The sequence below is a fragment of the Podarcis filfolensis genome, assembly GCF_964270895.1.
Source record: "Podarcis filfolensis genome assembly, chromosome: 12".
NCBI lineage: Eukaryota > Metazoa > Chordata > Lepidosauria > Squamata > Lacertidae > Podarcis > Podarcis filfolensis.
In genome coordinates this window covers 55301123-55327301 of record NC_139614.1, presented here as the reverse complement: position 1 = coordinate 55327301, position 26179 = coordinate 55301123, and the positions used below count along the sequence as shown (strand labels likewise).

The 26179-nt window shown below is 47.5% G+C and overlaps 1 protein-coding gene across 1 annotated transcript; it reads left to right on the top strand.

Annotated features, from left to right (window-relative positions):
* Window positions 1-61: 61 nt before the first annotated feature.
* ADIPOR1 (adiponectin receptor 1) lies at window positions 62-25546 on the top strand. Its single transcript, XM_083579964.1, has 9 exons — window positions 62-228; window positions 6455-6527; window positions 10601-10816; window positions 15878-15994; window positions 16545-16716; window positions 19785-19971; window positions 21403-21590; window positions 21985-22178; window positions 24668-25546. Exons 3-9 carry the CDS (start codon window positions 10676-10678, stop codon window positions 24794-24796), a joined length of 1128 nt encoding a protein of 375 aa, XP_083436090.1. The 5' UTR covers window positions 62-228; window positions 6455-6527; window positions 10601-10675; the 3' UTR covers window positions 24797-25546.
* Window positions 25547-26179: the final 633 nt, after the last annotated feature.

Here is a 26179-nt window from a genome sequence, read left to right as displayed (position 1 = left end):
CCCCCCCTCCGCTTCATCCGGAAGTGAGGGAGGAAAGCGCGTGACGCTCGCTCTCCCTACCGGAAGCGGGCCTCTCTGAGCTGAGGGCTATTTCCGGCGCCGCTGCGGCCGCTCTTCCTCTCCTCCTTCTTCTTCTGGCAGCGAGCGAGGGAGGGAGGCGAGTCTCCTCAGGCGGCTGGCCGGGCCTGTTCCGCCTCCTCCGCGGGATGTAGCTGCAACGGTCGTCCGGTAAGCGAGAGGCGGGCGGGGGGGGGAGCCGGGGGGGGGGTAGGCCTCGGAGAAGCTGCCGGCTTCTAAGAGAAAGAGCCATATACTATCCATAGCCCAGGATACGCAGCAGTATATGGAGCTATGCACGAAGGGAGCAGCTGGCCTGAGTGCGGGGTCCTGTCAGGCAACAGGTAGGCAGCCTGGCTTCCCAAGGGCAGTGTTCTGCGGAGGCGGCTTATTCCAGTTTTGTTACAGTGCTACCTCGGGTTACGAACTTAATTCGTTCCGGAGGTCCGTTCTTAACCTGAAACTGTTCTTAACCTGAAGCACCACTTTAGCTAACGGGGCCTCCCGCTGCCACCGCGCGATTTCTGTTCTCATCCTGAAGCAAAGTCCTTAACCTGAGGTACTATTTCTGGGTTAGCGGAGTCTGTAACCTGAAGCGTCTGTAACCTGAGGTACCACTGTATGTATATATTACATATACACACACACACACACACAGTGGTACCTCAGGTTACAGACGCTTCAGGTTACAGGCTCCTCTAACCCAGAAATATTACCTTGGGTTAAGAGCTTTGCTTCAGGATGAGAACAGAAATCGTGCAGCGACGGCGCAGCGGCAGAGGGAGGCCCCATTAGCTAAAGTGGTGCTTCAGGTTAAGAACAGTTTCAGGTTAAGAACGGACCTCCAGAATGAATTAAGTACTTAACCCGAGGTACCACTGTATATGATATACATTATATATATATATATATACACACACACACACACACACATATATATATATATATATATACATGTGTGTATGTGTGTGTATATATATATATATATCTATCTCAAACTTAAAAATGGAAAGCGTAATGCTGGTGGTCAACAAAAGAGGTTTAAAGACTGTCTCAAGGCAAATCTAAAAAAAAAAATGTAGTATAAACACCAACAATTGGGAAACACTGGCCTGCGAGCGCTCCAGTTGGAGAACAGCCTTTCCCAAAGGTGTCATGGGCTTTGAAGACACTCAAACTCAGGACGCAAGGGAGAAAAGTGCTAAGAGGAAGGCAAGCTTGGCAAATCCACACCAGGATCAACTCCCACCTGGAAACCAAAGTCCCCAGTGTGGAATGACGTGTGGATCCAGAATTGGCCTCCACAGTCACTTACGGACTCATTGTTAAAACCATGTTTATGGAATACTATCTTACTCGGCTACAAGTGATCGCCAAAGAATACACACACACACAGACACACAGTACTTTTTTCCTGGGGGGGACGCAGGAGTGCACATACCTCTTTGTGCTTTTGTGTATTTATTTCCCCTGATTTGAACTATAAAATGGTGATTTTCTTGAGACAAAATGAGAGTACTCCTAAACATTTTTTTTTTAAAAGTGCTGTGTACACACACACACACACACACACACACACAGATGATGCAATATCTGGGGGCACAACAGTGGCTACCCCTGCTTCAGCCAAATGTAATTTGTAAGTTTAGATCATTACTATTACTATAATTCATTTCCCAGTTCTGTTAGTGATGACACTACTAGGGTTGCCATAGTTCAAAATGTATGTGAACTGCCCTGAGACCTCCAGGTATAGGGCGGGATATAAATAAATTCAATAAATAAATAAACACACACATATAAATATACATATATCTATATCTTCATGCAACACATAATGGACCCTGGTCACCAGGCACAAAGCAAGATGCAGTCACGGTGTGTACGAGGCAGGAAATATTAGTGGCCAATAAAGGGGTGCGTGAGAAGGGGCATTAGCAACAAAGTTAATAAGAATATGCAAAAACGAATTGATAAATGGATGAAAATATAGAGTTACAACATGTTAAGATATAGAGTTAAGATAAATGAAAGAGGGTAAGGATTTGCTGACTTGATTATTTGAATGGGAATACAAAAAGGGGAGGTGTGAGGAGGCCAAGGAAATAAGATAACGAGTCAGGGTTACAAAAATGGATTTGTTTTTATTTTCCTTTTCTTATTTTATGTATTTTTCTATGTTTCTTTTATTGTATTTCTCTCTTTTTATATGATCTTTTAAATTCATGTCTTTGTAAAACTCCAATAAATATCTTTTTAAAAAATAAATAAATAAATAAATAAATAAAGGGGTGCGTGAGGAGCTCCTGGGCTCCTCTGGGTGACAGTTAATGAAATAAATAGCAAAAGGAGCCAGCCTCAAAAGTATCTCTTGTTTCTGAAGGGCTGTACTCTGTGGTTTTTTTATTATTATTTTAAGTACTCTGTTTTAAGAGCATGCTTGTTTTCTGCTGCTCCGGAGGGTAGGACTCAAACCCATGGCTTCAAGTCTTAAGAAAGGAGATTCTGACTAAACATTCAGGAAAAACTTTCTGACAGTAAGAGCTGTTCGGCAGTGGAATGGTCTCCCTCCAAAGGTGGTGGGTTTCTCCTTCCTTGGAGGTTTTTATACAGAGGTTGGGTGGCCATCTGTCATGGATGCTTTAGCTGAGATTCCTGCATTGCAGGGGGTTGGACTAAATGACCTTTGGGGTCCCTTCCAACTCTAAGAATTTATGATTCTATCAGTCAAGTTGTTGTTTTATGTTGATAAACTGCCCTGTGATCTTCAGATGTAGCGTAGTATATAAATTTAAAATTATTATTATTATTATTTTATGCCCCATAGACAGCAGCCTCTCTTCTCTCACCTACGAAGAACGTTGCTTTTTGGCTAAGGGGTGTCACAGTCCACGGGTGGCCCATATTTCCTTGCCTTTTGCTTTCTGCCTAGGTTTAATCCTGGGGATAAAGAGCTTATAGTGGCAGAAACTGCTCCAGCCAGGAGTGGCTTGGCATGTTTCTGACCTGCTGGGGGTGGTGGTGGGGGCGGTATTGTGATCCCAACAGCTTTCTGTATTCTTGTAAACTCCTATTAATTACCAAAGGGAATGATTTGATTCCAAGTTTAAATGCCCTCCAGTAACTCCACCCCCCTCACACACCTTATCTACAGTCTACAGGCCAGGCTCTTCTTTCCTTCTTAAGTTCTCATGCAGTGCTAGAGGAAAAGAGGACCTGACAGTTCTACCTTTTGCTGCTGGCTACTCTTGCCTTCCAGTGGCTTTGCAAGACTACGCTTCATAATCCAGCAAGCTGTGTTGCCTGTTGTTTTCTTTCGCAATAGAGGCCGTTATCTTTAAAGCTCTTCTGCGGAAAAGGAACCAGCTATTAGCTGTGCTCTAATAGCGTTTCCTGAATCTATCGCTGGAGAAGAGAATGTTTTTCCTTAAAAGAGGCATGCAGGGTTATTCGGGGGTCAGGATTTGGCAATCTCATTTGCCCCTCTCACGGCAGCAGCTCAAATTATTTCGGGTGACATGCGTCTGTGCAGGAGGAGGAGGAGGGATAGCCCAAACAGAAGTGGAAGCTGGCTATTTGTTTGAGCTTGTTGGCTGCAGACAGTGAGCCAAAACTAACTCCTGGCTCCAGACTGGAGCAAACGACTTTACTTGTCTTTGGTGATCAAGGCTGTTGTTCAGAGGCAAAGTGCAGAAGGTTGCAGGTTCAATCCACAGCAGTCCTGGAGAGCTGTGGCCAGTCAGTGTAAGCCAGAGGTAGGCAACATGGTGCCCTCCAAGCGTTTGCTGGACTACAACTCCCATAATTCCTGATCATTAGCCGTGCTGAGTGGGGCTGATGGGAGTTGTAGTCCAACAACACTGGGAGGGCACCAAGTTGGTGTAGGTTGATCGAATGGCTGGCAGAGAACGAGGTAGTTTACTACGTTGGATCTCAAACCATCCTGCAAAGGGAGAGTGAGCCCCACACACCTTGCAAGTTTCTGTTCATCTTCAGGGTTGCAACCTTTCAGGGACTGTATGCCAATGATCTCAGTAAACTGATATTTTTGTTTAGCAAAGAGAAAGTCTCTAAGAATGCTCCAGTGATCAAAAGAAGTTGCATTAAGATGGTCCATGCTGGCTCTATGGTTAGATTTTTTTAATGAAGAGCAAACACACTTGAAGATTACCTTGTGTTCCATTATTGCCTTTTCCATTGTAATGCACAGCCACGGGTGAACCTGCTTGTGTGTCTTCTACAATTGTTCACACACTGAGACTCAACTGGCCTGGCCGGTGTGTGTCCTAAAATAGGTAAAGGTAAAGGACCTCTGACCATTAGGTCCAGTCGTGACCGACTCTGGGGTTGCGGCGCTCATCTCGCTTTATTGGCCAAAGGAGCTGGCGTACAGCTTCTGGGTCATGTGGCCAGCATGACTAAGCCACTTCTGGCGAACCAGAGCAGCGCACGGAAACGCCGTTTACCTTCCCGCCGGAGCAGTACCTATTTATCTACTTGCACTTTGACGTGCTTTTGAACTGCTAGGTTGGCAGGAGCAGGGACCGAGCAACGGGAGCTCACCCCATCGCAGGGATTCGAACTGCTGACCTTCTGATCGGCAAGTCCTAGGCTCTGTGGTTTAACCCACTGCGCCACCCGAGTCTCTTGTGTGTCCTAAAATAGACCCCCCCCCAAAATCCTCTATCAACATGCCAGGAATATTTTGGCTGGCAACTGATGTGGAAGGATATTCCTAAACGATGAAAATTTAAAAGCTGCTGTTGAGGATTCTGGGAGTGCTTCTATGTGGCAGCTGTGGAAATGATGTTGTGAGGTCGCTGGCTTTTTGTACAGAGTCCACACAACATCCCATCTCAAAAATGCCACCCCGTATCCTCCGCCTGCCCCAATTTAATCAGAGTCTACTCTTTCCATAGAGTTGGTTGTTTTTTTACTATTTAGTCAGTTTTTCTGTGGAAACAGTGAATCCAGGCTTGCTGGGCTCTGCGTGAGCTGAACGTTGCTCCTAGAACGCACTTTTGCTACCCCCACAGCAGTTGCGCGTCAGGAAGTGGAAGTTTGGTAATGATTGTGAGTGAGACGCCTTTTGCAAGCATCCAACGTATTGTGGGAGGTGGTTTGAAAGGGCAATATTCCTCAAGTCTAAGGAGGCCCCTCTTGTTCCTGCCACCGTTGCCAAGCTTAGCTGGGGAATCTGTAGGCACTTCCAGACTGCCACTGTTTGGGGGTAAACTCTGGCTGCACAATTAAAATCGGCTGAGAGGTCTTGTGCAACAAAGCTGTCTCCCCACTCCCACAAGATAAGACTTCATGCAATAAGGAGAGTGCTGAGAAAATGCCCCGGCCAGTGTGAGACAGTGTTAGGTTGAGTAGCAGTGACTGGCCCAACGACACCAGAGAGCTTCATGCCTGGGTGGGGATTTGAACCCTAGTCTCCCAGGTCCCAGTCCAACATGCAAACCACTACACTAAACTTACTCTTTAAATGAATGATAATTTCTGGTGTTACGCATCCATATATGTTGTAAATGTTATTGTGATCTGTGTTTTAAACTGCATCCCCCCATTTTGCGTATAAGTACACTGCTTATATTAAGGGGGGACGCGGGTGGCGCTGTGGGTTAAACCACAGAGCCTAGGACTTGCCGATCAGAAGGTCGGCGGTTTGAATCCCCATGATGGGGTGAGCTCCCGTTGCTCGGTCCCTGCTCCTGCCAACCTAGCAGTTCGAAAGCATGTCAAAGTACAAGTAGATAAATAGGTACTGCTCCGGCGGGAAGGTAAACGGCGTTTCCCTGCGCTGCTCTGGTTCACCAGAAGTGGCTTAGTCATGCTGGCCACATGACCCGGAAGCTGTCTGCGGACAAACGCCGGCTCTCTCGGCCTATAGAGCTAGATGAGCACGTCAGAGTCGGTCACGACTGGACCTAATGGTCACGGGTCCCTTTACCTTTACCTTTACACTGCTCATATACATCACTATATATAAAATGATTATTAATAATGATAATTCATGGGCATGTATTGCATATACATGTTTGTGATGCCTAAATTTTGCGCTTGTGACATTGGGTGTTGGCACAATGTTGTTTAAAACAGCTAACCCCTCTTATAGTAAAAAGTGAGATGAGAAAGAGAGAGAAAAGCCTGGATCAAAACATTCTCTGTAAGCTTCCTAAAGTTTACCCAAAGGGTAATTATTTGGACTGCTGGAATAATGAAACTGCAGGGTGAGAAATAGTAAGGAAATGATAGAAATAGGAAGGAAGGGAGTTTTGCAAATGAGCAGAAGCTGTGCAACACCTAAGCACAGTTGGGCAAATGCCAGACAAGCTTTTCCTGCATCAGAAAGCAAAAGTGTGCACATCTAATCCCTCGAAAATCCTGCTTCTAGGCTTTGCAGAGCTGGAATGTCAAGTTGGGTGGAGCTGTGAGCCAGTTTCCTGCAAAGTGCAACAACTCAAAAGGTAATAAATCTTTTCCTCAGCCTCCCTTAAGTTTCTCTTTAACGCTTCCTGCCTGCATTTAAACTAGGTTCTCCTCAACAGCATGAATGCAATGTTGTTTTCTTTTGAGGGAGTGAGGTTAAATGTCCTCTTTGAAGCTGCACAATTTAGCAAATAATTGACAGGGCTTGGATTATGAATCTGATGGGTCCTCCGAGGGCCTCAAAAGCCGTGGGGTTATTGCCTCTCTCCCATCCCTGAATGTGAAATGCATATTTGTCTGCTGTAGGTTTTGCCAGGGCTCCAGCAGTTTTCTAACTTCAGGTTAATCAGTGCATTTTAGTATAGGCGTTTTAGTAGTTGGCACAGACTCAGAAGCAGTGTTGACATCAAAGCAAGCCTTGGGAAGAGGACATTTGCCTTGCCTTCCTCCCCTTGCTCCCAGGGGCCTTCACCAGTCACCTCTTCTCCCAGGAAGAATCAGGAGCTGCAGGCTGCCAAGCTGCCCAGGTGAGAAGATGCCTTCCTTGCTCTCTAGAGACCACAACACCTGATGGAGGGGTGGGCAACCTAAGGCCCTGTCAGCTTCGCCTTTGAGCCTGTGCCAATGACTGGGCTCAACCGCTTCAGCCCCGACTGGGCTAGGCGAGCTAGGAAACACTTCCAGAGACCTTCCACTGCGGGAGAGCAGGTCTAAGTGCAACAGACTCACAACTTTGAGCTGTGAGCACAAAACTCAGCAGAGTACAGCAGTGTATGAACTACACGGATGACGGCCCTGAAGCTTAACTTCTTCATTCTATTACAGCTACTGCAAACTAAAATAAACTAAAGACTAAAGGAGGCTAGTTTAGTTTAGTGGGATGCGGGTGGCGCTGTGGGTTAAACCACAGAGCCTAGGACTTGCCGATCAGAAGGTCGGCGGTTCGAATCCCCGCGACGGGGTGAGCTCCCATTGTTCGGTCCCTGCTCCTGCCAACCTAGCAGTTCGAAAGCACGTCAAAGTGCAAGTAGATAAATAGGTACCGCTCTGGTGGGAAGGTAAACGGCGTTTCTGTGCGCTGCTCTGGTTCGCCAGAAGCGGCTTAGTCCTGCTGGCCACATGACCTGGAAGCTGTACGCCGGCTCCCTCGGCCAATAAAGCGAGAAGAGCGCCGCAACCCCAGAGTCGTCTGCGACTGGACATACTGGTCAGGGGTCCCTTTACCTTTAAAAGAGGCTACTGGACTGCATGAGTGTTACGGTTGCTTATGCAGTCATCTTATCTCTACACAGATAACACTCAGACTCCTACAGCGTCAGGCAGGAGCAGAAGAAGCGATGAGCAGATTCTGCCCCCTCCTTTCTGAAAACATTGTCAGGAGATTCTCGCAGTGGGTTGGGGTGAAATATCCACAGGCCCATGGGCCACAAGCAGCCTATGGGGGGCGTTTAACCGGCCCATGAGCTGCCCCTGAACCGAGCCGCCCGTTCGGCAAGTCCCCGCACGCTGCGCTAAACAGGTGCATCACAACGCGGGGACTCGCTTCCGCAGTGCCAGAAATCGCGTCGGAGCACACACCGGAAATTGCGTCTGCGCAGGCGCCGATCCGGCCCATGGAGGGATCTCCGCTGGAGTGAACCAGTCCAGGCAAGGTAACCCTTGCCCACCCTTGACCTGATGCTTCCTGGTTGCTTGGTAGTCCACCGTTGTGGGGAGTGGGGAGGAACTTCTAAGTCCAGGAGTTGAGTGGGGTATTGTCACACCATCCTCCTCCCAGAGCCTTCATCATATTTTAAAAAACAACAATTCTTGCAGATTTATTTTCACTTACGGCCGATACAGCTTCCTAGGTCCCTGTACGGCCAGGGTGTGGAAATTGTAGCCCTCCAGTTTTGGGACTACAAATCCCATCAGCCCCAGTCAGCACGGCCCGTGGTCAGGGGTGATGGATGTTGGAGTCCTTCAGCTTCTGTAATGTCATAGCTTCCCCAACCCCACCATAAGCGGTTGTAGTTGGTGAGAATTTGCGTGTCTCCTCCACGTTTGTGCACATAACCACTTGCGCTCATGCAAACAGGGATTTTGACCCATCTCTTCATTTCTGTGGCTTTCTTTTTGATCAACTGGCACCTGTGGACTCTCTCCCCCCACACCCCACCCAGATATGGAACAAATTGCTTTCCTTGTCCACCCATAATAATAATAATAGTAATAATAATAATAATAATAATAATAATAATAATTTTTATTTATACCCCGCCCTCCCCAGCCAAGGCCGGGCTCAGAGCAGCTTACAAGCAATAATAAAAACAAGTTGAATGATTACAACTTAAAAACAAAATTAAAATACAACATTAAAATATTGAAACATTAAAATATTAAAATGTAGCCTCCTCGCAGGAGGAGAAGGAAAAGAAAAAAGAAAGAGAGGGAGGGAATCAAATTGGCTCCAAGCCAAAGGCCAGGCGGAACAACTCTGTCTTACAGGCCCTGCGGAAAGAAATTCATCACCCTTAGATGAATCATGTCGGCTAGCCTAAAATTGAGGGCAACACGCAGCTTAATTTTATAGAATTTTGCAAGGTCTTTTGTGGGTTCTTCTCTCTCTCTGAATGGCTTTGAACCACAGCTCTTTGAAATCTCATTTTGGATTACATATTTGCAGGCACCATTCATTCAGCGAGGTTGTCAAATTCTTGTTGTTTGGAGGATATTGTTCCTCAGTAATGGACTTCTGATTGGCGCTTTTAGAACATAATATTAGTGCTAGTTGGGCCTCCATCCTTTTTGAGCAGCCCCTGCAGCCCCTGGTAGGAGTTTTGCCCGCCTACAAGGTGTGTGTGTGTGTACACACACCATTTTAATTCATAAAAATTACACACTTGATGGGGGGCTGGGTGTGAAAACACCTCAAAGCAGTTGGCGAAGGCTAATTTCTAAGCCATTGGAAAAACAGCTTAATAGTTAGGGAAATCCCCCAAAGCAGAGAAGTAGACTAGCAAATTCAGTAATAAGACCCCCATTGTTTTATTTAACCAAGTCCAACAAAGCAATTTTAAGATTTTTGATCCATTCCTTATTTTTTAAGAAGTGTAAAGGTAAAGGTACTCCTGCCCGTTCGGGCCAGTCTTGCCAGACTCTAGGGTTGTGCGCTCATCTCACTCTAGAGGCCGGGAGCCAGCGCTGTCCGCAGACACTTCCGGGTCACGTGGCCAGCGTGACAAGCTGCATCTGGCGAGCCAGCGCAGCACACAGAACGCCGTTTACCTTCCCGCTGGTAAGCGGTCCCTATTTATCTACTTGCACCCGAGGGTGCTTTCGAACTGCTAGGTTGGCAGGCGCTGGGACTGAACGACGGGAGCTCACCCCGCCGCGGGGATTCGAACCGCCGACCATGTGATCGGCAAGTCCTAGGCGCTGAGGTTTTACCCACAGTGCCACCCGTGTACTGGGATGTAAAGCAGAGTGAGTGTTTTAACTACTTGAAATGACCCTTAAGTGCAGTAGCCTAGATGGAATATCCTTCCTATCTCACACAGTGAATGCATCTTTCAATCTGCTGTGATATAGGCACACTTCCCAGGGAGATTGTGCTAAGTGAAACTGGGTTTTGCTCAGCAGCCATTTCTGAAAAGCCATTTCTGAATTTTTCTGAGCTTGCGTTTATCTGCGTTACTTGCTTATTGAATGTTCTGCTTTTGCTTTACTTGCATGGCATTGTGATTTTGGAGACAGATATATTGATGGAAGTGTTGTTTCGTTGTTATGGTGAGCTGCTTTGAGCTCAGTGTTGTTGCTGGAAAAGCAGCATGCAAATATTAAATTTAAAAAAATTAATCTTCCGCAATCGCTGAAATAATTTCCCTGCCCCACCTTTCAGCACTTTCCCCCACCCCTGTGATACAGATTAGGTTTACCGAAACTTGTGCAATTAATCTGCTAAGATGCCTTTAACTGGGTGACAGCTCTATTCAGTTAATGAAGAAAGAGGAGAATCTGGAAGTGTTCCAAGCTTCTCTGAGGAGGAACATCCAATATGTGTCTGGAGGGGGGGAAAACACCTCTTTTCAGAAGCAGACCGTTTTACAAATTAACTTGTTCTTCTTCCTAGTGAGAGTCTTCTTCAGGGTGCCTGCTGTTCATCTGACTTCAGAAAGGGGAAGAGGCCTGTGTCTGCGTTGCCCAAATGTCGTCCCGCAAAGCCTCAGTTGCCAGCCAAGGAAATGGGCCTTCAGCTAATGGCAGGGAGAGGGAACTTGTGGAGCTGGCTGAGCTCGGACCCCTCTTAGAGGAGAAAGGAGACCAAGCGGCAACCAGTTCGGCCATTGTAAGTAAGCTTCCTGCCAGAGAGATGCTAAACCCCATTAAAGCAAAGCTATTTTCAGATTAATGCCTTACAGGGTGGTGGGGTGAATAATATGGGGAAGGGCGGGGACCATGCATGCACCACCCTCAGCTCCCTGGAGAAAAGGCAGGATATGCATGTCATGATAATAAAAACATAATAATAATTTATTATTTATACCCCGCCCATTTGGCTGGGTTTCCCCAGCCACTCTGGGTGGCTTCCAACAAAATATTAAAATACATCAAACATTAAAAGCTTCCCTAAACAGGGCTGCCTTCAGATGTCTTCTGAAAGTTTGGTAGTTGTTGTTCTCTTTGACATCCGCTGGGAGGGCGTTCCGCAGGGCGGGTGCCACCACCGAGAAGGCCCTCTGCCTGGTTCCCTGTAACCTCATTTCTCACAGGTAGGGAACCGCCAGAAGGCCCTTGGAGCAGGACCTCAGTGTCCGGGCAGAATGATGGGTGGAGACGCTCCTTCAGGTATACAGTGGTACCTCGGGTTACAGACGCTTCAGGTTACAGAATCTGCTAACCCAGAAATAGCACCTCAGTTTAAGAACTTTGCTTCAGGATGAGAACAGAAATTGTTCTCCGGCGGCGCAGCAGCAGCAGGAGGCCCCATTAACTAAAGTGGTGTTTCAGGTTAAGAACGGACCTCCGGAACGAATTAAGTACTTAACCCGAGGTACCACTGTACTGGACCATAAAGAAATACCTTTAAAGGTTGATCTTCTATCTGCATGTCGACACACGTAATTTAGCATGCCCCAGTTACTGACATAGGGACGCAGGTGGCGCTGTAGGTTAAACCACAGAGCCCAGGACTTGCCCATCAGAAGGTCGGCGGTTCAAATCCCCGCGACAGGGTGAGCCCCCATTGCTCGGTCCCTGCTCCTGCCAACCTAGCAGTTCGAAAGCACGTCAGAGTGCAAGTAGATCAATAGGTACCACTCCGGCGGGAAGGTAAACGGCGTTTCCGTGCGCTGCTCTGGTTCGCCAGAAGCGGCTTAGTCATGCTGGCCACATGACCCAGAAGCTGTACGCCGGCTCCCTCGGCCAATAAAGCGAGATGAGCGCCGCAACTCCAGAGTCGGCCATGACTGGACCTAATGGTCAGGGGTCCCTTTACCTTTTTAGTTACTGACATTAGACAAGTGCTCTTGCTATATTGCTATAGTTGCTTGCCACCCACAAGCCTATCGAGAAATACAAATACAAATACAAATAATAATAATAATAATAATAATAATAATAATAATAATAATAATAATAATTTCCTGTATTAGTTTTGCTGGTTTTATTGCTTTGTAATGATGGATGTTTAGGCATGTGTGTTTTTTTAATGTTCTGTGGATTTTAGCTTTGCTTTATCTTCTGCTTTATTTGCACACTGCTCTTAAAGTAATTTACGAATCCTTCTAAATAAGTAAATATGAACCATATATAAATATATAAACCAGAGAGCCAGTGTGGTGTAGTGGTTAAGAGCGGTAGTCTCGTAATCTGGTGAACCGGGTTCGCTTCCCCGCTCCTCCACTTGCAGCTGCTGGGTGACCTTGGGCCAGTCACACTTCTCTGAAGACTCTCAGCCCCACTCACCCTACAGAGTGTTTGTTGTGGGGGAGGAAGGGAAAGGAGAATGTTAGCTGCTTTGAGACTCCCTAGGGTAGTGATAAAGCGAGATATCAAATCCAAACTCTTCTTCTTCTTCTTCTTCTTCATACAAGCATGGCAGGATTTAAGCATTGTACTTCCAGGGAACTTTGCGTTTTCCACTGGGAATAAATAAGGCCAGAGGAGGGGGAGCAGGGTCTTCTCAAGCCCCCCTCCTTGTTACAAGGAGGTGTGTCTGAATTTGTGATGGGAACACATCCATCATTTTATTTCATGTATTTATATACTGTTCGTGACCAGAAAAGTCTGCAAGTGGTTTACAAAAAGATAACAAATATAATAGAGGTGTTTGTGTGTGTCTCTGTGTTATATACACCCAGACACCACAATGTCTGTACACCCCCCCCCCAACATCTTGGGAACTGTAGTGAAGGGTGCTGGGAATTGTAGCTCTGTGAGGAGTAAACAGCCGTTCCCAGGATTTATTCTGTGTATACTTTAAATATATGGTGTGCACCCTGCCTAAAAGACACCAGTGCCGTATGAAACCATAAAATCCCAGCAAGGCAAAAGCATAGCATCTCAATTGAGGGTCATGGAAAACAGGAAACAGTTGATGTTCCAGTTGTCATTTGAAGTTCATCGCATTGGTTCCTCCCATTTTGCAAGGGGGAAGGGAGAGAAAGTTCCAGAAGGTTGTCCCTACCCCAGAGAAAGCCCCGCTTCCAAGATACCATAAAATGATAGTTACAGGTAGGTAGGCGTGTTGGTCTGCCGTAGTCGAAACAAAAAATTAAAATAAAATAAAAGCCTTCCAGTAGCACCTTAGAGACCAACTAAGTTTGTTATTGGTATGAGCTTTTGTGTGCATGCACACGTCTTCAGATAGGTTAGTTGGTCTCTAAGGTGCTACTAGAAGGAATTTGGTTTCATAAAATGATAGTTTGCCAGTGATAGTATAGTTAGCATGGCCCAATCAAGTCTCTCAGTCTTCATTCTAGGCATTAAGGCTCTTTCCATGTCTTTGTCAAACAACCATAAATATACTGGCGAATCCTATTAGCGGCTTTGTAGCTGTAATCTTGGCAGCTTATGTGATCCTTCGTTTTGACCTTCACCTAGCCTATCGGTGCTGTGATTCTGCACAGTGCTGGATCCACATCTCTTGGCATATAACAATATAATTGTTTAGAATGGGTGAAAGCGACCGGCCCAGAGGAATCCGGTGACCTTCATGGCTGAGAAGGTCTTCCCAATCTGATTCAAACCCTTGAACACACCAGTAGAATTACTAGCATTAAATGCAGGAGCTCAATGGCATTTGATTAAGATAGGCCCTCCTTCCGCTATCCGATGACCTTCAGATGTTTTGGGCTCAGCCAGCACATCTGGGGCTGATGGGAGACTTCGTCCCAAACATCCGGAGGGCTCCAGGTCTGGGGATGTGTGTGTGCGCAGGGCAAAAGCGGCCCTTGCAGCATTTTCTCGCAGCCGGAATGTATAGATTTCGCAACGGGTCTTCTGAACTGGTGGACTGGGAGCCTCCAGGCTTTGCAAGGCTGCCAGCTTCCTCCCTTTGCCCATTTGCAGAACTGCCCGTGCGATGCAACTCAAAGATTACGCTTCCTCTCACAGTCCCACTTCTCCTTGCAACTGCAAACCTGCCTTGTTTTCTCCTCGTTGTGCCGAGAACGTAGCAGGCAGAGCTTTGAGCTGGCGAACAGGCCTCCTATGCCGAAGCCCACCTTGTAGGAGACGGGCAGCTGAAAAGGAGAGTCTGCCCTCCTCTGTTCTGCTTTGGCGGGCTGCGAGTTTGTTTCCTGGGCCCCGGCCAAGAAGAGAAATGGAGCTTGCCAATTTGAGTCGCCCTCTTAGCAGCAGACAAGGAAATGCCGTTACCTTTAATCCTTTCTGCAAAGGAAATCTGGGATTATGGCTGCAGCGGAGTTTGACCGGTCTTGCTACATGTGCAGACAGTCACAGAGGGGGTTCCCTTTGGGTGACTAGAGTTCTCTGATGGCTGTGTCTTCGGCTGCTGCTTACCAGGCGCTCCTCACTTGCTGTCTGTCTGTGGCCCTCCTATACTGCCCTGTACAAAACTGGAGATGTTTTCTGGTGTCAAGTGGGCTTCAATCACCTTCAAGCAATTTCAGGCTGTGCTGTTACAATTTTATTTAGATATCTCCGTTATTAACAACCCAAAAGTGCAGTAACACGGTATTGCACACACACACCACAACACACAAAGCAAACAAACAATCACCAATAACAGATAGGTAGCCGTGTTGGTCTGCCATAGTCAAAACAAAATTTTTTTTTTTCTTCCAGTAGCACCTTAAAGACCAACTAAGTTAGTTCTTGGTATGAGCTTTCGTGTGCATGCACACTTCTTCAGTATCTGAAGAAGTGTGCATGCACACGAAAGCTCATACCAAGAACTAACTTAGTTGGTCTTTAAGGTGCTACAGGAAGAAAATTTTTTGTTTTGTAATCACCAATAAGGGAAAGAAATGGTGCATAAATCATGACATCCATATTCCCTGAGCTGGTGTGGTTGATAAAAAGCCTCTTAAGTCTGAAGCACAGGAAATAAAATCTCACCTTGTGCTGTGGAGGTCTTGTGCAAGAAACCCACTTCCTCTCAGACCCACCCTAAAATAACAGCAACAGCAACTTTTATTTATACCCCACCCTCCCCGGCCAGAGCCAGGCTCAGGGCGGCTAACACCAATAAAATCACAGTAAAAACATAATACAGTGGTACCTCTGGTTACATACGCTTCAGGTTACAGACTCCGCTAACCTGAAAATGGTGCTTCAGGTTAAGAACTTTGCTTCAGGATGAGAACAGAAATTGTTCTCTGGTGGCGCAGCGGTAGCAGGAGGCCCCATTAGCTAAAGCGGTGCTTCAGGTTAAGAACAGTTTCAGGTTAAGAACGGACCTCCGGAACGAATTAAGTTCTTAACCCGAGGTACCACTGTAAGGGAAAAAGGGGGGAGGGGAGAAAAAGAAAAAACCCCAATTTAAAATACAGGTTAAAATGCAGCCTCATTTTAAAGTAGCTGATTAATCAATACCATAAGGGGAGGGAAACATAAGGTTCAAACAGAGTCCAAACCAAAGGCCAGACGGAACAGCTCTGTCTTGCAGGCCCTGCGGAAAGACGTCAAGTCCCACTAGGTTTTTTTTTAAAATAATAGGTTTTTTTAAAAAAATAATAATAATAAGGAAATTGCTGCGAAAGTTGTACTGTAAGATGTGGGATAATGTGTGCTTTGCCAAGCTCCCTGCAAACCAGTCAGGACAAACGCTCTACAAACAGGTGGTCCGAAAGGAACCCATGAGTTTGGAGTATCTCTTTAATATTCAGGAGCATTTTCGGTGTGACCCCTTGCCCTTTGCTCAGGGTGTGTGATCTTCTCCTAGGTTCAAGACCAGCCATGCCCAGCGACTCAGGAGGAAGAGGAGGAGGAGGTTCGTGTGCTGACCCTCCCTCTGCAGGCGCATCATGCGATGGAGAAAATGGAAGAATTTGTATACAAGGTAACTTTTGGTTGGCGCTCTAAGCCGGTATTGGGGCTGTAGGCTTCCATTGTTTCAGCTGCAGAGCTGGGGATGCTATCTTCTCTGGCTTTCTTCCTTGCTTTGCAAGCCAAACAGGAGCACGGCAAATCGAGTTTGAGTTTAATAATAATAATAATAATAATAATAATAATAATAATTTATTTATATCCTGCCCATCTGGCTGGGCTCCCCAGCCACTCTGGGCAGACTCCAACAAAGTATCAAAATACAGCAGTCTGTTAAACATTAAAAGCTTCCCTAAACGGGGCTGCCTTCAGATGTCTTCTAAAAGTCTGGTAGTTGTTCTTCTCTTTGACATCTGGTGGGAGGGCGTTCCACAGGGCGGGCGCCACCACCGAGAAGGCCCTCTGCCTGGTTCCCTGCAACCTCACTTCTCGCAGCGAGGGAACTGCCAGAAGGCCCTCGGTGCTGGACCTCAGTGTCCGGGTAGAACGATGGGGGTGGAAACGCTCCTTGTGGCAATGTGCTCCCAGGTACTGACTGCCCCGCATGGTTTGGTGTGTTGCAGGTCTGGGAAGGCCGCTGGAGGGTCATCCCTTACGACGTGCTGCCCGACTGGCTGAAAGATAACGATTACCTCCTGCACGGGCACCGGCCCCCCATGCCCTCTTTCAGAGCCTGCTTCAAGAGCATCTTCCGCATCCACACGGAGACAGGCAACATTTGGACCCACTTGCTAGGTGACCCTGACTCTCTGGCTCCTACTTTAATACTCTGGATCTCTGGTACCTGTGTTAATGTTGAGAGGGACCATCTCTCCCCCACTGCGACTTTTTCTTCCCTTGGGGCACTGGAATTGTCCACAAAGGTAGTGGATCTAGAATTTGGATCTAGAATCGCCCTCCTCCTCGTCATCCTGCCCATCTTCTCTACCCGATTCCAGGCTTGAATGTGATCTACGTTGTGGAGATCTTGCGTATCGTGCAAATCGTTCCTATGAACAACGTAAGGGCCTTGGGAAGGAATTGTATACAGTGGTACCTTGGTTTACGAACTTCATCCGTTCCAGAAGTCCGTTCTTAAACCAAGGCTTGCTTTCCCAGAGCAGCGGGGACTCAGTTTACAAATGGAACACATTCAACATGTTCTGCTTCCAAGGCAAAGTTAACAAACCAAAACACCGACTTCCGGGTTTGCAGCGTTCTTAATCCAAGTTGTTCATAAACTAAGCTGTTCTTAAACCAAGGTACCACTGTATTGTGCTTTCCCCAGAGGTCTCACTGTTTAAGCAAGGCCGTTTGTTAATAATAAATAATAATATTTTTTTATTTATACCCCGCCCTTCCCAGTTTAAAAAACGGGCTCAGGGCGGCTAACGACAAATTTAAAACACCTAATTGTAAAAGCAGCATAAAATACAGTATAAAAACATGAATAACAATAAAATTCAAAGTTCAGAAATCAATTTAGGGGAAATCCATCTATAAGCATTAGATAATCCCCAGAGCTAGCTGGCTGAATTGGTCCTACTTGGGCCAGCGAGGAGACCAGGGGAGAATTAGCTGTGGGGTCTCAGAGCGGGAAATCTTCATAAAAGGGGAGGGGGAGGGAAGAAAAGGGAAATAAAAGATCAGGTTGAATTCAAATTAAAGGCCAGGCGGAATAGCTCTGTCTTACAGGCCTGATGGAAGGAGGTTAAATCCTGAAGGGCCCTGGTCTCATGGGACAGAGCATTCCGCCAGGTCGGAGCCATCACTGAGAAGGCCCTGGCCCTGGTGGAGGATAGTCTGGCTTCCTTAGGGCCTGGGACCTCTAAACTATGGTTATTCATGGACCATAAGGTCCTCTGCGGGGCAGACCAGGAGAGGCGGTCCCGTAAATACCAGGGCCCTAAGCCATGATACACGTATTTGGTCCCAAAACACCTCAAGTCTGTTAATGCGGACCATCATTTAGATGGGCTGGGAAAATATGATAGTTCCTTAGGTGCCTAGTATTTTATTCCTTCCTCCCGGCTTATTTCTGGGATGGGAAAGCCTTCTGGCTAACTCAGGGACTTTTCACAGTGGCTTATCATCATCATCAGTTTGTAGACTTGGAAGGGAACCTGAGGGTCATCTAGTCCAACCCCCGCTGCAAAGCAGGAATCTCGACTAAAGCATACATGACAGATGGAGAGCCAGGCGACTTGGCCTGATCAGTTTGACAGTGCCAGCCTCTCCACCTCTTCATAGAAGGAGCTGCAATTATTTGCATCCTCCTCAGTCTGGGTTCATGTTTTGGGGCTGAGATGGCCTCTGCCCCCTTCGTGCAGGGGTAGCCAGTGAAGTGTTCTGTAGCTGCTTTCAAGGCCACTTCTGATCAGCCCCAGCCAGGGATTATAGGCACTGTTCCATAAACTGGAGGTAGTGGAACTTTTTGGGACAGTGCTGAAGAGCACAGAGTCTCCTTCCCCCAGATACATTTAGGTCCACCCCTTGCTTAAAATCTTCAGATGTGCTCTTAATCATAGAATCATAGAGTTGGAAGAGACCACAAGGGCCATCGAGTCCAACCCCCTGCCAAGCAGGAAACACCATCAGAGCACTCCTGACATATGGTTGTCAAGCCTCTGCTTAAAGACCTCCAAAGAAGGAGACTCCACCACACTCCTTGGCAGCAAATTCCACTGTCGAACAGCTCTTACTGTCAGGAAGTTCTTCCTAATGTTTAGGTGGAATCTTCTTTCTTGTCGTTTGGATCCATTGCTCCGTGTCCGCTTCTCTGGAGCAGCAGAAAACAACCTTTCTCCCTCCTCTATGTGACATCCTTTTATATATTTGAACATGGCTATCATATCACCCCTTAACCTCCTCTTCTCCAAGCTAAACATGCCCAGCTCCCTTAGCCGTTCTTCATAAGGCATCGTTTCCAGGCCTTTGACCATTTTGGTTGCCCTCCTCTGGACACGTTCCAGTTTTTCAGTGTCCTTCTTGAACTGTGGTGCCCAGAACTGGACACAGTACTCCAGGTGAGGTCTGACCAGAGCAGAATACAGTGGCACTATTACTTCCCTTGATCTAGATGCTATACTCCTATTAATAACCTTTTTTATTCTGGGGAACTTATGCTCTGCACTGGAATCCCTCCCAATGCTGTCTTGGTTTTAGTTTTAATATGCCAGCTCCTATTCCCCTGGTTTTTATTGGGTTTTGTTCTCCTGGATTTTTATTGCATTGGTTATATAATAAATTTCTCCAGTAGCACCTTAGAGACCAACTAAGTTTGTTCTGGGTACAAGCTTTCGTGTGCATGCACACTTCTTCAGATACACAAGAACTTATACCAGGCTTCCTCAGCCTCGGCCCTCCAGATGTTTTGAGACTACAATTCCCATCATCCCTGACCACTGGTCCTGCTAGCTAGGGATCATGGGAGTTGTAGGCCAAAAACATCTGGAGGGCCGAGGTTGAGGAAGCATGGCTTATACCCAGAACAAATTTAGTTGGTCTCTAAGGCACTACTGGACAATTGACATCTGCTGGGAGGGCGTTCCACAGGGCGGGCGCCACCACTGAGAAGGCCCTCTGCCTGGTTCCCTGTAGTTTTATTTCTCGCAGGGGGGGAACCGTCAGACGGCCCTCGGAGCTGGACCTCAGTGTCCGGGCTGGACAGTTGGGGTGGAGATGCTCCTTCAGGTATACTGGGTGCCAAATGCTATAACAGAGACTCTTTGGCCTTTTGATAAATCAACTAACAGGACTCCCTCCCTCCCTCCCTCCCTCCTCTCTTTCTTTCTTTCTCTCTCTGCTCTGCATTTCCGCTCCAGGTTTTGTGCTGTTCCTTTGCCTGGGGATCCTGACCATGCTCCGGCCGAACATGTACTTCATGGCCCCTCTGCAGGAAAAGGTGGTCTTTGGGATGTTTTTCCTCGGGGCTGTGCTCTGCCTCAGCTTTTCCTGGCTTTTCCATACAGTCTATTGCCATTCGGAGAAGGTGTCCCGGACATTTTCCAAGTAAGTCGACCTGGAATCGAAACCCGGGTCGATTAAGACACTCAACTGTTATGGGGTTTGTTTTTGGTTTTTTTGGCTGCTATGTGAAATGTAGATAAATTTGGGGCAGCTGTGATGCGTGTGTATGTTTTTAATGCATACCTACTTAGTAGGTAGAAAGGCTGAAAATGAGAATAAGAGCACAACCAGCCCCTGGCAGTGCTTCTGTTCATGAACCCAAAGGCAGGTTTGAACTTTGAATCCACATCTAATCCAGAATGCAGCAACGAGACTGGTGACTGGGAGCAGCCACCAAGACCACATAACACCAGTCCTGAAAGCCTGCATTGGCTCCCAGTATGTTTCCGAGCACAATTCAAGGTGTTGGTGCTGACCTTGAAAGCCCTAAACGGCCTCGGTCCACTATATCTGAAGGAGCATCTCCACCTCCATCATCCAGCCCAGACACTGAGGTACAGTTCAGAGGGCCTTCTGGCGCTTCCCTCCCTGTGAGAAGTGAGGCTATAAGGGAACCGGGCAGGGGGCCTTCTCGGTGGTGGCACCCGCCCGCCCAGTGGAATGCCCTCCCATCAGAAGTCAAGGAAACAAACAACTATCTGTCTTTTAGAAGACATCTGAAGGCAGCCCTCTTTGGGGAAGTTTTTAACGTTTGATATTTTATTGTGTTCTTAATGTTCTGTTGGGAGCTGCCTGTAGTGGCTGGGGAAACCCAGCCAGATGGGCGGGGTATAAATAATAAATTATTAATATATCTGAACATTATAGTGGGTTTACCTCATTCATAGAATCGTAAAATTACAGAGTTTGAAAGAGACCCCACGGGTCATCTAGTCCAACCCTCCCTGCAGTTCAGGAATCACACCTAATTCCTCTTTCCTGGCATTTTCGTCTTCACACCGACTGAAATGCAGGTGTTTGTGCAGTAGTCAAAATCGATAGCCCCTATGGATTGCAGACAGAGGGACGTGGGTGGCGCTGTGGGTTAAACCACAGAGCCTAGGACTTGACGATCAGAAGGTCGCAGTTCGAATCCCCGCGACGGGGTGAGCTCCCATTGCTCGGTCCCTACTCCTGCCCACCTAGCAGTTCGAAAGCACGTCAAAGTGCAAGTAGATAAATAGGTACTGCTCCGGCGGGAAGGTGAACGGCATTTCCGTGCACTGCTCTGGTTCGCCAGAAGCGGCTTAGTCATGCTGGCCACATGACCCGGAAGCTGTACGCCGGCTCCCTTGGCCAATAAAGCGAGATGAAAACCACAACCCCAGAGTCGGCCACAACTGGACCTAACGGTCAGGGGTCCCTTTACCTTTACCTTTATGGATTGTAAAAAAAAGGTAGTATCTCCTTTCCCGAAGCAAACTTGACTTGCCATTTCCGGAATATGCAATACGCCTCTCACTTCCGTCTGGTTTCTGTTTGTTTCCTTGCTAGGTTGGATTATTCTGGGATAGCTCTGCTGATCATGGGGAGCTTTGTCCCCTGGCTGTACTACTCTTTCTACTGCTCCCCGCAGCCCCGACTTATCTACCTCTCCATTGTATGTGTGCTGGGTATCTCAGCCATCATCGTCGCACAGTGGGACCGGTTTGCAACGCCGAAGCACAGGCAGACGAGGGCAGGTAGGGCGGCTCTCTGTAAAGGACATCAGTACCGCGGGAGAAATTTCCCTTGAAGGTGGGAAAGGCTGCCTTATTTCTGGTGCTTTCCTTTCTGAATACCGTATTTTTTGCTCTATAAGACGCACCAGACCATAAGACGCGCTTAGTTTTTGGAGGAGGAAAACAAGAAAAAAAATATTCTGAATCTCAGAAGCCAGAACAACAAGAGGGATCGCTGCACAGCGAAAGCAGCTATCCCTCCTGCTGTTCCTGGCTTCTGGGATAGCTGTGCAGCCTGCATTCGCTCCATAAGACGCACACACATTTCCCCTTACTTTTTAGGAGGGAAAAAGTGAGTATTATAGAGCAAAAAATACGGTACTTGCTTGAGATCTCCCTTTTCTCCTCCTCGCAGGGGTCTTCCTGGGGCTCGGTCTGAGCGGGGTGGTACCCACCATGCATTTCACCATCGCTGAAGGCTTCGTGAAAGCCACCACCGTCGGGCAGATGGGCTGGTTCTTCCTGATGGCTGTCATGTACATCGCAGGAGCTGGTCTCTACGCAGCCCGCATTCCTGAGCGCTTCTTCCCTGGCAAGTTCGATATCTGGGTAAGTGAGGCGAATGGTGTGGTATTTGGGGTTTTTTTATATATATTTTGCAAAAATTATGCACTGTTTGATTGTGGTCTTTTTAAAACAAACAACCCTCTAAGCAGTTCTCAAAAGAAAATGAGACGTCAGCAAAAGCAACTCTTCGAAAGATTAAATCGGCAACAAACTAAGAGCAGAAGGAGATCTACATCAGCAATGCCTGGCCAAACTCGGCCCTTCAGATGTTTTGGGACTACAGTTCCCATCATCCCTGACCCCCCGGTCCTGTTAGCTAGGGGTGCTGGGAGTTGTAGTCCCAAAACATCAGGAGTGACGAGTTTGGCTATGCCAAACAAAAATGTTTTGGGCGGTCTTCGGAGAGGGTGCATTCGACAGGCAAGAGCGTTCAAGAATGCGGAAGTGCTGCCACACGCGAGAGATGGATTTCTCACATAGGTGGGGTGCGTGTTATGTGGCACCTGTAACAAGTGCCAGTTTCCGCAGTTCGAAGCTGTCAAGTGGGCATGGGGGGGGGGGTGAGGCGACCTCACAGTTTGAAGGATACCCAGTCAAATCATTAGGCTGTGCATTTACGTGTGTCTGTGTGTCAATCAGTGTCATCCCCTAATTCTGATGGACATCACCTTGCAGCGCGACGTGAAGGATGGTAAAGGGCAGGGACTTCCAAATCCCAAGAGACTGCAATCTATAAAAAAACTGGCAGTGATCTACACATTTTTTTGGGGGGGGGAGCCAAACTTGTTAACCTTTTTTTTTACCGGGGGGGGAGGGGGACCGGAATCTGTGCTCACCTTTCACAACGACGCACTGGAAATGACTACAGTGGTACCTTGGGTTACATATGCTTCAGGATACATACGCTTCAGGTTACAGACTCCGCTAACCCAGAAATAGTACCTCGGGTTAAGAGCTTTGCTTCAGGATGAGAACAGAAATCGTGCTCCGGTGGCGCAGCAGCAGGAGGCCCCATTAGCTAAAGTGGTGCTTCAGGTTAAGAACAGTTTCAGGTTAAGAACGGACCTCCGGGACGAATTAAGTACTTAACCCGAGGTACCACTGTACTTTCATTTCCTGACTCGTCGGCAATATACCATTAAAGACCACCCATTTGACGCAACGGAGCAAAAGAGCGGCGGGTGAGGGGGAATGGGAGTTTCACTGCACCAATTATCACAGCCGCAGATCCAGAGGGTGCAGCTGCAAACTTCCAGGGATCAGCCTGTCGATCGCAGTCGACCGATTGGACATCGCTGGTGTTGGGGTACCAAAATAAATAAAAATATAATGTGCCAGCAGCATCAGCTCCCCAAGGGCATCTTAGCAATTGCCACAGCTTTTAATGCATGGGTAGGCAAACTAAGGCCCGGGGGCCAGATCCGGCCCAATCGCCTTCTCAATCTGGCCCGCAGACTGTCCGGGAATCAGTGTGTTTTTACATGTGTAGAATGTGTCCTTTTACTTAAAATGCATCTCTGGGTTATTTGTGGAGCAAAGGAATTTTTTCATATTTTTTTCCCAAAATATAGTCTGGCCCCCCACAAGGTCTGAGGGACAGTGGACCGGCTCCCTGCTGAAAAAGTTTGCTGACCCCTATTTTAATCCATAGAACAGGCATCCCCAACCTTCCGGCCCTCCAGATGTTTTGGACTACAATTCCCATCATCCCTGACCACTGGCCCGGTTAGCTAGGGATCATGGGAGTTGTAGTCTCAAACATCTGGAGGGCTGGAGTTTGCCTATGCCTGGCATACATGGGTCTCTCGCGTCTCATTTAATCCCAGCAACAACCCTGCGAGGTTGGTTAGGCTGAGAGACAGTGGCGGACCCCTGAGCTTCATAGGTTTTTATTGTTTTTGATTATTAAATATTTTCTTGATTTGCAAAAGTGTGTGTAATGTCTCTCTCTCGTATTTTCCCCTGCATGTAACATTTTTCAAATCGGTTTCGTTTGTTGAGACATTAGGAAGAAAAGGGGGAAGAGGTGGGGGGGGAAGATGGGTGGGGGGGGATGTTTCTATTTTACTTAATATATGTGTGGGGTTTTGTGTCAGCGTTGCTTGTGCAGGTTCTGTGCTGTTCGCTTGTGTTCCTTTGGTGGTGAGAGAGGTTGGGGTTGGTCTAGGGTGTGGCTGTTCATTTGTGGTTGGCTGTGGTGGTCTTTGTTTTCGTGTGTGAGTGGGGTGGGTGGGTGTTTTGGATCAGGTTCGCCATATTGATTTGTACGCTGTTGGTGGATTTTTGTCGTTGTCTCGTTGGGCTGTGTATGTGATAAAGGGGAGCCATACCGGGGCGAAGGCATCTTCTTCTATTTGTCCCCGTGTCAGTTTCAGTTTGTTGGTTAACTTTTCTAGTAGGGTTGTTTCCCATACTGTTTGGTACCATTGGTCCTAGTCCAGCCCTCTAACCACTGCACCTCACTGCCTCCCTTGCCCAAATCCCTGGCTCTGATTTTTTTCCTTTTAATTCCCTCCTTGCATTTCCCGCAGTTCCAGTCTCATCAGATCTTCCACGTGTTGGTGGTGGCGGCGGCCTTCGTCCACTTCTATGGCGTCTCCAACTTGCAGGAATTCCGCTACGGACTCGAAGGAGGATGTACTGACGACTCGCTCCTCTGAGGACCGCAGGAGACTTTAGTACACACTTCCTAAGTGCTTTTAAAGTAACCTTCTTTGCTAAAATCAAAAAAAGGAGACTCTGAACAGTTTCGTTTCTTTTTTCTTTTTCTTTTTCGAGAAACTTAGGAAAAGTTGGCAGTGGTTATTCCTGGCTTCTCCTCTCCGGAGGACTGGACGCGGGGACGGGATAGGTTGCCAACTGTCCACCGGGTGGAAGTGCCTGTTGCCGCAAACCCCTTTTTTTGACTTCACAGGAGTAACATTGGAATTTTCGGGACACAAGAGAAATTCTGGCAAAAAAGAAAATAGAGAAAAGGAACCGGGGGCCCCTCTTACATGCTCTTTGATGCTGCAAACATACCCCATGCTTGAAGAGACACTCTGAGCTCCCCATTTCCCCATCGTATCCGAAGGAGGCGTCGTATTGATCTGGCAAGGGCGACGGCGTCTCCCCCCTGCCGGGGTGCTCAGAGGCGGGTGCTTAGGGCTGTTTCCCCTTTAATTTTGTCTTTCTTGACAAAAGTAATGTATGCCTAAAATCGAGAGTATTTAATATTTAATATTGAGCTTTAAAAGAAAACGGAGAGAGAGGAAAAAAGGCGCTATCTTATCCCTCCAGCCTATTCTTACTGGAGAGCCGTTTCGTAGTATTACAGGTGGGGTGTTCTTACTTAGGGGGCTGTAGAGCTGCTGTAGCTTTTTATGTCGAGGTGACTGAAATAATAAAAACAGACGTCTGATGCTGTGGAAGGCTGGGGAGTTCAGGGGTTCAGTTTAGACACCCGCAGGGAATCTTTCCTCGCTGCGAGGATTTGGTATCTACAACATCCCACAAGTGTGACTGCTTGAGTGGTTATTTTTATTTTCTGTGCACTGGTCAGGGGATGGAAGAAGTGTATTGCTCCTGCGAGTTGCCCACGATCTCTTCTCTGCAGCTGGGATCTGGCCCAGTGAAATGTCCCGTTCCCCCACCCCCCAAAAATCAGAACCTTTTGCAATGCACTGCAAACTGCTTTTTCAGGCTCCTGGGTGTGCAAAAGTCAGGAAAACCCAGTTTGTGCTGTGAGGTATAATGGCTGCTGGAAGGTGGGGGAGTAAGGTGAATGTTGAGTGGTTCTGAACATGGCGACCCCATCAGGAAGTGTTGAGAGCAGGGGACTTCCCGTGCAGAATCTTGGTGGATTCTTTCTGCCTCCTGCTCCGCTTTTCCTTGCCAAGCAAAGCCAACCCTCCATATCCACCATTTACTGCAGGGATGAGGTCCCTGCCTCCTTCCATGTGTTGCTGGAATTAAAACTTCTGCCAGCTCTGACCATTGGCCATGCTGGCTGCTAGGAGTTGGGAGTCCAACGTCACTGGTGGGGAGGAAGGGGCAGGTTCTCA

Bases quoted from the DNA above. Each gene is read 5' to 3' on its own strand.
- ADIPOR1 (XM_083579964.1), top strand. From the start codon at position 10,676: ATGTCGTCCCGCAAAGCCTCAGTTGCCAGCCAAGGAAATGGGCCTTCA. The intron at 19,972-21,402 runs GTAAGTCGACCT...TTTCCTTGCTAG, and splicing joins GTGTCCCGGACATTTTCCAA to GTTGGATTATTCTGGGATAG. The intron at 21,591-21,984 runs GTAGGGCGGCTC...TCCTCCTCGCAG, and splicing joins GCACAGGCAGACGAGGGCAG to GGGTCTTCCTGGGGCTCGGT.